Below are 13,529 nucleotides of genomic sequence, written 5' to 3' on the forward strand. Positions count from 1 at the left end.
GATAAATGTAGTTAAGTGGTTGATATCATTTTACACCATAAATTTACATCTGGATTCACATTGTTTGATGTAAGTGATGCTCACGCTGAATCGTGCTCCCTCTTACGATAATAAATTGCATTTCAATTGTGGCCATCATCCCGCGGCGATGAAAAATCGAAAATTACTAAAACAATTTTCGGAGTTTTTGCTTTTAACCTCCGTAACGATATAACAAGAGTGTGAATAGACCTGTCTGAAACACCTGTTTAAAACTGTATAACCACCCATGTAGGTTTCCAACCAGCACATGACAGCCAATCGCAAACAGATAAATCACCACTAAAAGCTCTTCACGGGGCAAATCGAATGTACAAAATAAGATTTTATTTTTCTACATTTGTAAATTTTGTATAAATGAGAAATTATTATCTTCAGATGAGGTTTTAAGGATGAGTGTTGGTATACAATAAAGTCCATTTACTAAAATGTATTAAAAACACTTTGCAATGCTTTCAGGGGAAAATATATCCCATTTAGAAGCGTTATTTCAGCTATCCGAGAGTACAGAAATCATTTATTATTGCAACAATAGAGCAAAACAGCGAATAGGTATAAAAGCCGTTACTGAGAGGGGAGCTTGAAAGAGAAGATTCTTGCGCATGGCTCCGGTCTACCAATCCTGACTACTGTTTATCGTTTACCACATTATGGGTTGACACTTTCAGTATTAGTACATTTAAACACGTATTACGAAAGGTGTTACATTCTTTATTGAACATTCCGCCATATTTTCGACCAATGGACATGAACAAAATTAAAAAAAAATAACCCAAAACTATAATGTGAAAGCATTCTCTTGAAATTTGTCTCCAAATATGTAATACAATAAACACATGTGCACATTTTTATTTTGTTTTCATTTTATTTTTTGAAATAAGACATATACTTAGTACGCTAATTTTTCAAGAACACTCAAATTTAAAAAAAACAGATTTTTTTATAATTTTTAATTCATGAATTTTAAAAGTTTATTAAATTATTGAAAATTAAGAAAAAAAGTTGTATTAGGCCACAAAAACGCAAGTCTTTCAGTACATATTTATCTTTTTATTCAATCAGTTCTGTTTAATTAAATGATGTGTTTAATTAATAACAATAATTATATTACGTTCAAAATTTTAAATCAATTTAAATTACCAAGAAATTTCAACTTCTGCTAACTGAAAATGTCAATTTTTTAAACACTATTCGAAAGTATTTCGATTTTTTAAATTGCTTCTTGTTGAGAAAGTGTAAAAACAGAAATTTGTTTGAAATTTAGGTTTTCTTCAAAATTCAGTTTTAATTAATTTCATCATAATAGTCCCTAATTTCTAGTCTTGATTTACCCGAACCGGAAAAATACTTCACTAACAGCGCGATAACAACTTCCTAACGGCACGTATTTTCAGTAGCATGAACCATTTAAAACTGTTATGACATTTCACGGTTAAAAATTGCAAAAATTGTCGTATCCGGTTCAAGCAGTTCCAACACGGAAATAAATCATATTCAGTTTTAAGCTAGATTTTAAAAAATCAACATCATGATGGAAGTTTTTCTATTTTTTATCGCATTATTTACAAACATTGACAAAATCTTAGGCAATAATGTGATTGACGTTGACGATATTTTATCGGAGGATTTTATGCCGGGGACACTTCTCATGCTTGAGAATCCTAAAGGTGCAGTGAAAAATTTGAATGACAGTATTTTGGAGTTTAGTGATAAGAATGGTGATGGGTCTTTTGGGAATGCGATGGAAACAATGGGTTATCACAGGTAATATCTAGTTTATTAATTTGTTCAGTTTTAGTGGTTTTATAATTTGTAGATCAATGATGAATGAATATTTGTGTCGAAATTACGTCGCCGAGGAAATTATCAGTGACATGACTTTATCAAGAATTAAAAGACGAATGGGGTCGCAAGCCCCAAATTCACAAAAACGGGAAAAAGGACAAAATGTTAAAAATCAAATGTTACAAGACGAAGGATCCTCTAATTACAAGGATTGGCTTTCCAAGTACATATTTTGTTTCTAGTAATAGTTTTTTGTGTTTTTAATCAGTTTTTAGGAGTACTACTCTCGAAGATATATACCGTCATTATGACAATAAGGGCAACCGAATTGATAAAGACGATGACGATAAAGATGACGAAAATAATGACGATTATGACGCTCAAGTTGTTGGTTACAATTATCAACAACAAGGTGGATCAAAACTTGGTTATAGTGGTGGGGGTGGGGGAATGTCTTTTTCAGGTGGAGGCGGTGGTTATCCATACTCTCATGGAGGTTCAAATGGTGGGGGCGGCGGATATTCTTACGGAGGTGGAGGTGGAGGCGGTGGTTATGGCGGTGGCGGAATTACATCCCATGGAGGAGGAGGTATGTATTAGGAAAATTTTAGAAAAGCTTCTACAACTTCGTAAGTAGGGTATGGTGGTCATGGTATGCCAGAACCTGAACATATTATCCCTGAGCAACCAAAGTATCAAATCTACCACGAAGAAAGCCACAGCAGTTCTAAAGATCATGATTTGTCCGATTTATTCGAAATTGCATTGACTGCTCTAGCTTATTTGTCATTTGGACTGTTTATAATTCATGTAATAATGTGTATTTCTATGGCTGTAAGTATCCAATTTAGGTTTGTCGTGCAACTAACAATTTTATTCTAGACTAATAGTACTTCAACAGCGACTGGAATGATGATGCCGATGAGTATGACTCCAACTTCGACTGGTATGAATGGTGGTGGTGGTACAAGCACGGGAGGGGGTGGTACTGGCACAGGCATGGGTGGGGGAAGTACCGGGACAGGCACAGGTGGAGGAGAAACCCCAACAGGCACCGGAAATGGGGGGGAAACTCCAACTGGCACGGGAGGTGGTACCGGCACTGGAAATGGCGGGGAGACTCCAACTGACACGGGAGGTGGTACCGGCACTGGAAATGGCGGGGAGACTCCAACAGGCACGGGAGGCGGTACCGGTGGTGACGGTGGAACAGGCGAAGGAGATGGAAACGGAGGATCTACAGGAGATGGTTCCACAGGTACTGGAACTGGAACTGGAACTGGTACTGGAACTGGAACTGGTACTGGTACTGGTACTGGCACCGGAACGGGAGGAACTGGCACTGGAACTGGTGGTACTGCTACTGGGAGGGATACCATTAAGTTTCAGTACAAGCGAGACATTCCGATTATTACGAATCCGAATAATCAAGCTCTAAACGAGTTAGCTAGAAGGATTTTGACATCAATAGAAGCTGCTTTTCTGGCCAATGAAGATGATGGGAATTGTTTGAGATTAACTTTGTGTGAAAATAATAAGTATTCTAGGACTATTGAAGGAAATAATAAAATTTTGATACCAGTGTGGAGGTAGGTAGAACAAAGGAGAAAATAATTAGAAAATAGTTTCGTAAGTAATAATTGTTTCTATATTTTTTGCACATCTCATGTTTACGTGTTAACAAAAAGCACGAATTAAAAAACTTCCATCACAACAATATCACCTCTTTTATTTACAACCGATTAACAAACATTTGTGAATTTTGAAATAATTTCAATTGCAGCTTGGGCATGAGTTGGATTTCCGGTCGTCTTACCAAAAATATAAATCCGGCGACATCAATGCTTGATAGTTTGAAAGCTTCGATTCTTGGTTTGGGTAAAGCAAACTGTGAGATAATTTACCATAATTGTGATTTACGGCAACAGAAGCGGGAGCGTCGCAAAAGAAAGAAGAGAAATTCTGGCAATAAAAAGCAGAAATAAAGATATTTACTTGATTTTGGATTTTATTTAGAGTAATCCTTAGAGAGAATAGTTGGCAGCTGTGCTACTGCCATGAAGATGGCAGCACTTAAATAACTTTTTGCTGACTTGTGATATGGAAGCTGTAAGGTAACTGTAAGCGTAACAACTCAAGAGAAAAATAGGGAGACTATTTTATGAGAGTTCAGCATCAATATTTATTGCATAATAATTGTGGTTGAACAATTTTTTTTTAATATTATATGTTTATTATTACACATTTGTAACGCTGAAAACAAAGAATGATAGATCGTTCAATTTTTCATGCAATGTTTAAAGCTTTTATGATCAAACATTGATATATGTTTGAAGTATTTTTGCTCTCGTTCCAATATTTCATTGTTTGAACTTTTGAAGAAGTTTGAGTTTTCTTCATCTGTTTACTGAAAACGCATGAAATGTTCCAGCTTCCAGTGTTAGGTGTGTATAATAGAGATAAAGCTGTACCTTTTGTAATATTGATTGCGTATGTAGTAAGCTTCTGCGGATTATAACTGATAAGTTTACGGTAATTTGGTGAAATAGAATAACTGAGATGCCTCTCAACCCGCCATAAATAAATGATACAGATTCGTGATTATTTGACTTCTTGTATCACAAACAAAGCTTTTCAGCAGGTTTTTATTTTTGTCTCATGGCTGCTGACAACGTCGTCCTTTCCCATTTAAGTATTTATTCGGTAATTTTCCGATTGTGGAAGATTTTTAAGTGAACAAAATCAATAATTCGATTTGGGGTCTCGGCAGGAATTGAAGATACTCCAGATATTCGAGAGAATGGGTGATTGATTGCGCACAGCATCCATTACTCACATTTTTCGATTTTCTCCCTTTATGAATGAATTAGAATGTTTTCCGGTCATAAAAAGCGACGTGTTTTTCTCATCTCATTACTTATTGTTCTCGGCGTGAAATTTTAATTATGATCGCTATAATTGACGAATTAGGAATCGCGTGCTGTTGGCAATCTTGTTAAGAAACTTGTAGGATTCGGTGAAATATAGAAACAGAAAGCAATTATATTTCACTAAGTCTATTTGGTTTTAATCAATACACGTCGGATTTTTTTCCGGATTTCTCAAGAAATTCTAATTGTTATGAGGCCGACGTTTCCGAACTTCATCGCTACCTCTTCACTCTCCATTTAACTTTGCTTGCGAAGTTTAAACGTTTTTCGGAAACGTACAAAAAATTCAGACAGTTTAAAAAGCTATACAATAAATCCGCTACCAAACGGAAATATTTTTGCTACTGTTTAGAACAAAAAAACAGTTATTTATTTTACACTGAGCTGAAGAAATTCGAGATTCTGAATAACATTTGTTTTTGTTTAAGCTTTGCTACTAGTTGTGCTCATTTGAGGGGATTTTGCTTGCACTTACCCTTTGTTCCTTTGTACAAAGTTTCTACCTTTTTCTTGTCTCTATTTTGCTAATTCCAGCCTTTGATGTATTCAACAAAAATTGTAATTAATCCTGCTCAAAGATAACTCGTTATTTTTTCCATATAAATAAAATGGAAAAATTTCATTTTGCTGTGTAGTTTAGTTTTATCGCAAAATTTTGGTTCGCTTGATTCTTTCATCCGGACACAATGACCCAAATATATTCTATTGAATATTTTGGTGGTCATTATTGTATCGTTCGAGCGATTTGTTTTAGTCAAAATTACTTTGTGCAAAGCCATTATCGGCATGTTGTTTCGGATTAAATGGCTTTTTCTAGTTGGTGCTCGCGAACAGGCGCTTAAGCTTTGCCCATATTGTCGGCAATGCATGTCTTTTGCAGCCAGAGGCAACAGCGAATACGTAAACTTCATGAATATGTGAAAAATTTTCAACATAAATATAATAAACATAAATTTCCGCTTGGTTTGTTTGCTGAAGATTTGCATACTATTTTCTTTGCTGTGATTGTTAAATGAGTGAGATTTTTTTTAAAAGAGAAACATTTTTTGTAACAGCCTTACGAACAAAATTTTTGTTTGACTTTGTTTCAGTTGAAAAGTTGGTTTGAAAACGAGTAAAAAATTTTAAATCGTTAATTAGATTACTCCCTGGTGTGAAACAAACGCTTTTAAATTAAGGTTTAAACACTCGACCATCCCTCCTGTCGATAAATAACGCCACAGTCCCTTCGTACAAGTTGTCAAAGTCTAAATCTGGCTTGTTTAGTACACGTCCACAGTAATAAATCCCTCTCGTCTTACGTAACCAGGAAAAATCTTTTTGTTCCATTTTTCTTTTGACTTTAAATGCAAAGTGCGTCATTTTTAATAAGTTTCAAAACATTTCAAAACCACTTTCTTTATTCATCACAATAGAAATATTTTAAATATGGAAATTGAAAAAATAGTAATACGAGTAAAAAATGGATATGCGGCAGGAAATTACAGTTTAAAATAAAATTTATAGTGTAAAAGCGGTAAAAATTACGGCCAACTTTATGTGTAATTACGCTTAATAGTAACCTTTATTAAGTTTTAATTTTTATTACCATTACTAAACACTGTCTAAATGAGGAAGGTAAAAATTCTTTTTCATAACATTTCTGTTTAAAGTATATTAATGTTTACAGTTAAGTAGTACATGTAAGATAAACAAGTTCATAAAACATCAATCAAAGCTTTCAAATTTGTTTGTCTAAACATTACCACTTAGTTATATGGACTATTTCTAACCATTACTAACCCTTAACTACCCTTTTAACTACCGATTCAACCCTCGCCAAGATTTTAATTCTATTTTAGCAGACATTTCCTTTATCTCTCAAACATTAAAACTATTCATATAAAAGCAATACACTATAGTTAGTTTCATTTATTAAAACAAAATATGTTACTATTTTTAGTAAATGTAAAAGGGGTGTAAAGCTTTTCCAGGAATTTTCGTCCAGGGATATAAAATGTTACGTTAGCGCGGAAATGTGGACAAAGCATTATTTTTTCGTTGTGTAAACGCAGACACAAATGATTTATTTTCAAGTATGCGGTACGTGGTCGTGCTACTTAAATGTTTTAAAAGCATTTTTTAGTCTTATATAAATAAAATTTCATAAATATGATTAAAATTTTTACATCAAGTGCAGCTTCTAGTTTTGTTCTTACTTCTTTAATTCTTCATTATTTTTTGGGAAATGTTTAAGATTTTAAAAGTGTTCTAGCAAAAATAAATGTTAATGTTTAATTAGTGATCAACTCAAATCATGTTGTTTACTCCAACTTTACCACAACAATGGGGAATATTTTGACTAAGCTGACAATTCATACTATTCGAATTTGAATCGACAACTGTTGGTCAGTGGTCAGTGCCGAAATTAGCAAATACATAATGGTTTTTTTGAGTTAATTTTCAAAATAGGGAATAATTTCTAATCTCCTACCAAAAATGTTTTCACGTAGATGTCAACTATATTGTTTAGATAATAGTATAATATAATACTAGTTTATAAGCAAGCCTTTAAAACACGCACGACAGGTTTAAGAGCACGACGCTTCAGCGGAGTGCTTTTAACTTCGTACGTATTTTAAAGGCGCTTATAAACGAGTGTTATACGCTAGTTTTTATTATATCTGTCCATTTACGATCTTTTATGAGCATTGAAAAAATGTACGCTGCAGAGTGTTTTAATTTAGGATTATGATGCAGGTATAATAAAAAAGTTTTTTTTTTTTGAGATGGGCAATTTGCTTTGCGTTTTTATTTGTCTGTCTATTATGATTTTCGCTAAAGTGTTTAAAACAAAAAAAATACAATTTTCTTTATATCAGTTATATGTTAATGTAATTTTATAAGTAGATATTAAAAAATAAAAAATCATAGCCATATTTTTGCTAAAATTGATCAAAATAACTCATTTTTTGCAGAACGCCATCCTAATGAAATCTAATTCTTTTCTTTTTTTCTTAAACTGTTTCTACTTAAAAAGTATCTACACTACAAATTGCAATTATTTTACTTTAACCCCTAGTTGCCTGGGTAACAAGCATAGAAGGAACCATTTTCCATAAGATGCACTCTATGACCAGTGAGTGAAGCATTTTTTGTTTGTAGGCAATTTTTGGGCTACATTCGTTGTTTTCCTTGGGTTGAAACCGGTTCAGTTGCAATTAGAAAGATAATTCAGCATCTTAATCCAGTTGGTATCCGAATGGCCTTATTCGCGAACGGTCGGGCGGGGTGCCGATCTGGCATCGTGGTTCCGAATCGAGCGTGCAGTGTGGCTCCAGAGTGCCGCGGTGTCGCGTCGGGATGCCTCCTTCTGCCGCCGAGACGCTGAGAGCCTGGCTGCTGTCGGCCTTGGTAGTGCACGGTGCTGTGGCTGGAAATCCTGATGCGAAACGCCTCTACGATGACCTGCTTTCCAACTACAACAAGTTAGTGCGGCCTGTGGTCAACACCTCTGACGTCTTGCGAGTTTGTATCAAACTCAAACTTTCACAACTCATCGACGTGGTGAGCCTCTGTTATTCCAGCCAAGGCCTTTGCTAACTTTGCCAGGGTTTCACCGGACGATCGAAGATGTTTCCTGAAAAATGATTAAACACGAGCGATGCGCTTGTTCGGATGATGACAGCTCTTTGCTAGCTCTCATTAAACACAAACTGTGATAGTCGGATAAGACTAGGATGCTGCTTGTTTGTTACAGCATAAAGACGCTTACGGGGCGGTAAAAGCATTTAATTTGGAAAAATTTAATATTTAGGGAGGAGTAATTAGATAGGCGTGGTGCTGCTTTATCAGTGTCGGGAACTCTCACAGGAATTTAACATTTTTTTACTCACTCGAAATTGAATGTTGTTCTCAAAAAAAAACAGTTTTTATTCTTTGCAGCACAAACAGATCTTTTACGACGCGACACAAAGAGAAAATCAAAGAATTTAGATCAAAAGGAAGAGGTGGCCATTAAATATGGGGTGTTTACAAAAATTTAGAAGAGAAATTTATTTCTTTTTATGTCTGATGTTGAAACATTTTTTACAGTTTTCTTTACATTTATTCAAATCAAGTATGAAAACTGATAAATGGAGGGGGGGAGGCATAAGCTTTTTTTCTTTAATTTAATAAACGGCAACTTTGAAATTTTTGCGAATATTTTGTATTTTTCTTGACATTAATTTTATTTATATAAATAATTACAAATTTTCAGTTTTGTTGATTTAAGCTGTTTATTATCTTTCAGTTCGCTGAGATAATGAAATCATTACTGTATTAAGTACAATAATAAATTTTATTATATTGTTTAAAAAGGACGGTATTTATATTTTTAGTAGAATTAAGTTATTTTAATTACGTCAATTAATATTTGCAAAATAATTTGATTAAAATGAGTTTACAATAATTGCAAAATGGTGGATGCGCTGGGATAGCAAATAATTTAATCTTTGATTTAAAATACTATAAAGAAATATTCTAAAAAAAAATTAAATTAAAACGATGACGTGGCCATTGTTTACAAAAATTTAGAGCAGAAATTTATTTCTTTTTGTGTCTGATGCTGAAACATATTTTATAGTTTTTTTACAATTATATAAATCGAGTTTGAAAACTGATAAATGGAAGGGCCATGAGCTTTTTGTTCAATTTAATAAACGACCACTTTGAATTTCTTGCGAATATATTTTGTAGTTTTTTTGACTTTAATTCTATTTAATTAAATAATCACAAATTTTTAGTTTTGTTGACTTAAGCTGTTTATTATCCTTCAGCTCACTGAAATAATCAAGTCATTACCGTATTAAGTGCAATAATAATTTTTATTACATTATTTTAATTTGCACGGTATATTTATGTTTTTGGTATAATTAAGTTAGTTTTAAATTAATATTAGCAAAATAATTTGATCAAAATAAATTTGTTGTTTTAGTAAAATTCGCCGGGATAGCAAATAATTTAATCTTCGATATAAAATACTGTAATAAAATATTCTTTATTGTTGTTTTAATGTTGCCAAAATTGTTTTAGTGTTTATTTATATTCATTAAAACAGTTCACGTAGGTTGAGATTTGCAAACTTATTATAATGGCGTAATTAAAGAATGGTTCCGCAGAGATAACAATCTGCTATAATGAATTTATTACTTACCTACGCATTTCTAAATATGTTGATTCACAATGTCTAATTAAACTTACAAGAAGTAACATTCTGATGTAAAGCTACAAAAATTTCAATAAATACAAATAAATTCAATCAAAGTAAAACCCGTCATAAAATATTCCATTAAGCTATAATAATGCTGTTAACTACTTTTTTAAGCACCAGTTAAATTTTGCTGATCTAATTTTTTTGCACAACTGCCATAATTTATTTTCTTTGTGCGTAAAACTAATCCGCATCATAAGTCTCGAGAATGCAATAAAGTACGGATGCTACCCTTGCTGATAAAAAATGTGTCAAAAGTTAGATTGTGAAAGTTATCGTGATATATGCTGGCACGTTTTTACGCCATAATTAAAAATTTGCACTTTAGGTTTTTTGCTAAGTGCAAAGCTTTTAAGCTTGTTATTGCTACAGGATTAATTATTTGTTTTTTATGCGTATTTTAGGACTAATCTAGATTTGGTTTAATTGTTCTGAATATGAGTTGGATTTTGATTGTTACAGTTGTTGAACTATTTACGAAACAGTCGCTAATTATTTTGCAAATGCAGTAAGTACTAAATTGAACAACAAACAAAAATTAAATTTTATCAAAGGATTAATAATGGTTTAAACAGAATTCATAGAAAGTAATATGGTGCATGTGCCGGGATAATTTTTACGAAAAATGTTTTAGAAAAAATTAGTTTTGTCTATACCGGATTCGTCTTATTTGATAAATGTGTTTTTGTTTTCTTCGGAAATGAAACAAAGTGCTGTATCTTCTATTTCCGGTAAATGAAGTGTTCCTGAAACAAAAATATTAGAATCGGTTAAAGCACTGAGGCGTGCCTCACCGTGATAAAATTATGTTAACTATGATCAATGGCAAAGTATGTCATTCATCCGAAAGAGAAGAAAAACATGGCAGAAATATAAAGTACGCTGAACCTATTCAGGGTCTAAAATAAAGACTACAAGGAAAATCAAAAATGTGTGTTACTGTTTGGTGATATCTGTTGATAATATTATTCAATTAAATTTTTTGTGCAGTGTTTTGATGAGAAACAAATCCAATTTTCCGGTCGATCGACTGCGGATATTTAGAATATTCCTATTTCTTTATAAATGACTTTTTCGAGTTCAATTTTTATCGCAGATTAGTTTCGAACAAAGAAGTGTGATCCATGTGTTATAAATCCGCCTCTCATAATGGTGTTTCTTACTGGAGCTATTAGGTCTTGTAATAAATTGTTACGATCCGTTCAACACTTTCTTTTATGACATTGAACGTCACATGCTATAAGTTTGAGGAACATACGATTCGTGAATTTGCAAGTAGCGTCAAAAGTCCAGAGAGGTTTTGAAACAGTCCGACACGTGTTGTGTTGAACTGTATGTCATGTACTATTATGAGTTAACGTTTGCAGCTGACAGGACGAAATGAATAATTTCTGTAGTGTCTTAGGGCTTGCCTAGAGCCCGGATTATATTTCCTGTTGACTGATAACTCAGGAATTTCAACTCGTTGTTTATCTTCGTGTGTGTAAACAATGCTCGGTAATGAAGCGATTATGTGCAAGTAAATAAATTTAACATTCTTGATTCATTTATCAAAGTTGAGTACAAAATTGTGGATTTAACACTCGGCTGATTTTCTTGACCCCCACTTTAAGAAATTGTTATCTTTTGAGTAGTTGTAGGAGCATAATCGATCTCGGCCACGTGACAGGTTTGGCAGATGCGCCGGTTCTCTTCAACACTCTTATCTTTCAAGCCGCACACCATTAGCATATTTTAGAAGTGTGCAATGTCTTTTCCTTGGATTAACCCTTCACTAGACGAAGGGTTCTTATTAGGGCTTGGTTTGTACGCTGGTTTTCGATTTTCGTACAATGAACTGCATTTAAATAGAAAATTAGAGAGTCAAACTTTCTCATTGTTTAAAAATTTTTGAATGGCAACATTTTATTACTTGCATCATTACGTGGTTATCTTCCCACTTCCGCACCATAATTCTAATATACGTTTTATGTAAATGGCAACAAACGCAGTTGAGATATCAAAATGTCATTTTTATACCATGATAAGCATCTAATGGGCTGAACCGTTTTATACGGCCTATTTTCATTATGATCGAACAATGCGTTTATTTAAGAAGACTGTATAAAATCATCTATGTTGTTGAATTAATTTCTCTATTTAATTTAAAATTAGGTCGCTTGTAGTTAATTGATTCTTTAAATTTGTTATTGCTAATGAGGGCAAAATTAAATAAACTGTCAATCAAAATGTATTTATAATAGCGGGAGCTTTGTCAGATGCAAATTTTATCACTTTACTTTATTAAAGTGTTAATATTATGATGCGTGCAAATAAAATTAAGCGAGAAACTAGCTTTATTAAAATCATAAATCATTTTTCCTATATCCAGATTTAGTAAACAAAAACATATTAGAGATTTTTCTTAGCAACATTTCTACTCATTTGGTGCACAATAAATTTATGCAAGGTGTGTTATTAACTTTCGAGTATTTAATTTAGATTTTTATTAAAATATAGTCAAACACAATAAAAAATTGCAAATTTATGCAAAAATCTGTTGAACTAGTTAAATATGAATTCTAAAATTTAGAATAAAACATGTTTGTTAAATTTTCTTCTAGATTAAGTAGGTGTTGTATAATTATGGAAGTCTAAGAAAAATATTTTTTTTATTTATCATTGAAAAAAAAATTAACTATATTTTTTTGCTTACTTTGGTACTTAAAGGCATAGAAATAATTTTACTAAATTGCTCTCACATTTACGATAAAGTTGTTCCACTAAAGCTAATTGGAATTCATACCACAAACGCACAACACAACAAAATCTGAAAAATAAATTTCAGAAATATGTTCATGGTGGTAAATGTAAATTCTGAAGTTTGGGACTGTATTTTCACAGTTCATTGCTTTCTGAATAAAATGTAAGTTTGAGTAAAATAAGTTTGCGTGGGTTCTTTCTCGCTACATAAACATTGACATAGATTTCACAAAAGGTGCTTGAATTCTGCGTCAAGTAAATAACAAGTGATTGTCTAAAGTGGTGACATTTACTTCGCTGAATAAACTCTGTATAAATGTTTGATTATTTTGTGAAAACATTTTGAGTGATAAGAGTAGGTAATGTTTTTTACTTGTCCCAAAGTATTGAAAATTTAATTTATTTTTACCGGGTTTTTGAGAAAGACGGTAGAAATTTTCTTCGGATTGGGCGTCGTTAACGATTTATCGTCTTCATTGTTCCAAAATGGCGCCGTTATATTGTTCTATAAGTAATTGTAACCGACTCTGTCACGCTTACACCCTAATAAATTTTCAACAAAGCAACGATGAATACAGATGGTATAATTTGGAATGGCCATTTAATATAAAGTTACAATGACCCGCAACCGATGAATCCCAAATGTTAAACAATCGCGAAAATGCGACTTTTCTACTCCAAGGTGCGATTTATGCGATTATAGTGTCTCTCACCGGACGCGCAATAAACATTTATCCTTGCAAGTTCTCCCATATAGGCCATCCTGGATGACCTGCGCCGCTTTCCTTTAATACAACGTT

At 32.9% G+C, this 13,529-nt stretch overlaps 2 protein-coding genes across 5 annotated transcripts in view; both read left to right on the forward strand.

The window, feature by feature from the left end:
• Positions 1-1,516: 1,516 nt before the first annotated feature.
• LOC123007625 (keratin, type I cytoskeletal 10-like) lies at positions 1,517-3,809 on the forward strand. Its single transcript, XM_044403019.1, has 7 exons — positions 1,517-1,803; positions 1,856-2,047; positions 2,100-2,236; positions 2,288-2,413; positions 2,462-2,658; positions 2,707-3,413; positions 3,608-3,809. Exons 1-7 carry the CDS (start codon positions 1,568-1,570, stop codon positions 3,807-3,809), a joined length of 1,797 nt encoding a protein of 598 aa, XP_044258954.1. The 5' UTR covers positions 1,517-1,567.
• A 4,214-nt stretch (positions 3,810-8,023) lies between these two features.
• The window catches only part of LOC123007894 (acetylcholine receptor subunit alpha-like), a 32,473-nt gene continuing 26,967 nt past the window's right edge, over positions 8,024-13,529 (forward strand). The window contains exon 1 of one of the 4 annotated variants that reach the window (XM_044403393.1): positions 8,024-8,300. In XM_044403393.1, coding sequence (XP_044259328.1) covers positions 8,097-8,300 — 204 coding nt within the window. In that variant the 5' untranslated portion in view covers positions 8,024-8,096. The remainder of the gene's footprint in view (positions 8,301-13,529) is intronic. The other 3 variants (XM_044403392.1, XM_044403395.1, XM_044403394.1) reach the window with 3 other exon arrangements.

The sequence above is a fragment of the Tribolium madens genome, unplaced genomic scaffold (genome assembly GCF_015345945.1).
Source record: "Tribolium madens isolate multiple individuals breed KSU strain unplaced genomic scaffold, Tmad_KSU_1.1 Scaffold_3;HRSCAF=73;Tcas5.2_LG2, whole genome shotgun sequence".
Lineage (NCBI taxonomy): Eukaryota > Metazoa > Arthropoda > Insecta > Coleoptera > Tenebrionidae > Tribolium > Tribolium madens.

Coding starts and splice junctions, on each gene's coding strand:
- LOC123007625 (XM_044403019.1), top strand. CDS start 1,568: ATGATGGAAGTTTTTCTATTTTTTATCGCATTATTTACAAACATTGAC. Junction 2,237..2,287: donor TTACAATTATCAACAACAAG/GTGGATCAAAAC, acceptor TGTCTTTTTCAG/GTGGAGGCGGTGGTTATCCA. Junction 2,414..2,461: donor TACATCCCATGGAGGAGGAG/GTATGTATTAGG, acceptor CTTCGTAAGTAG/GGTATGGTGGTCATGGTATG.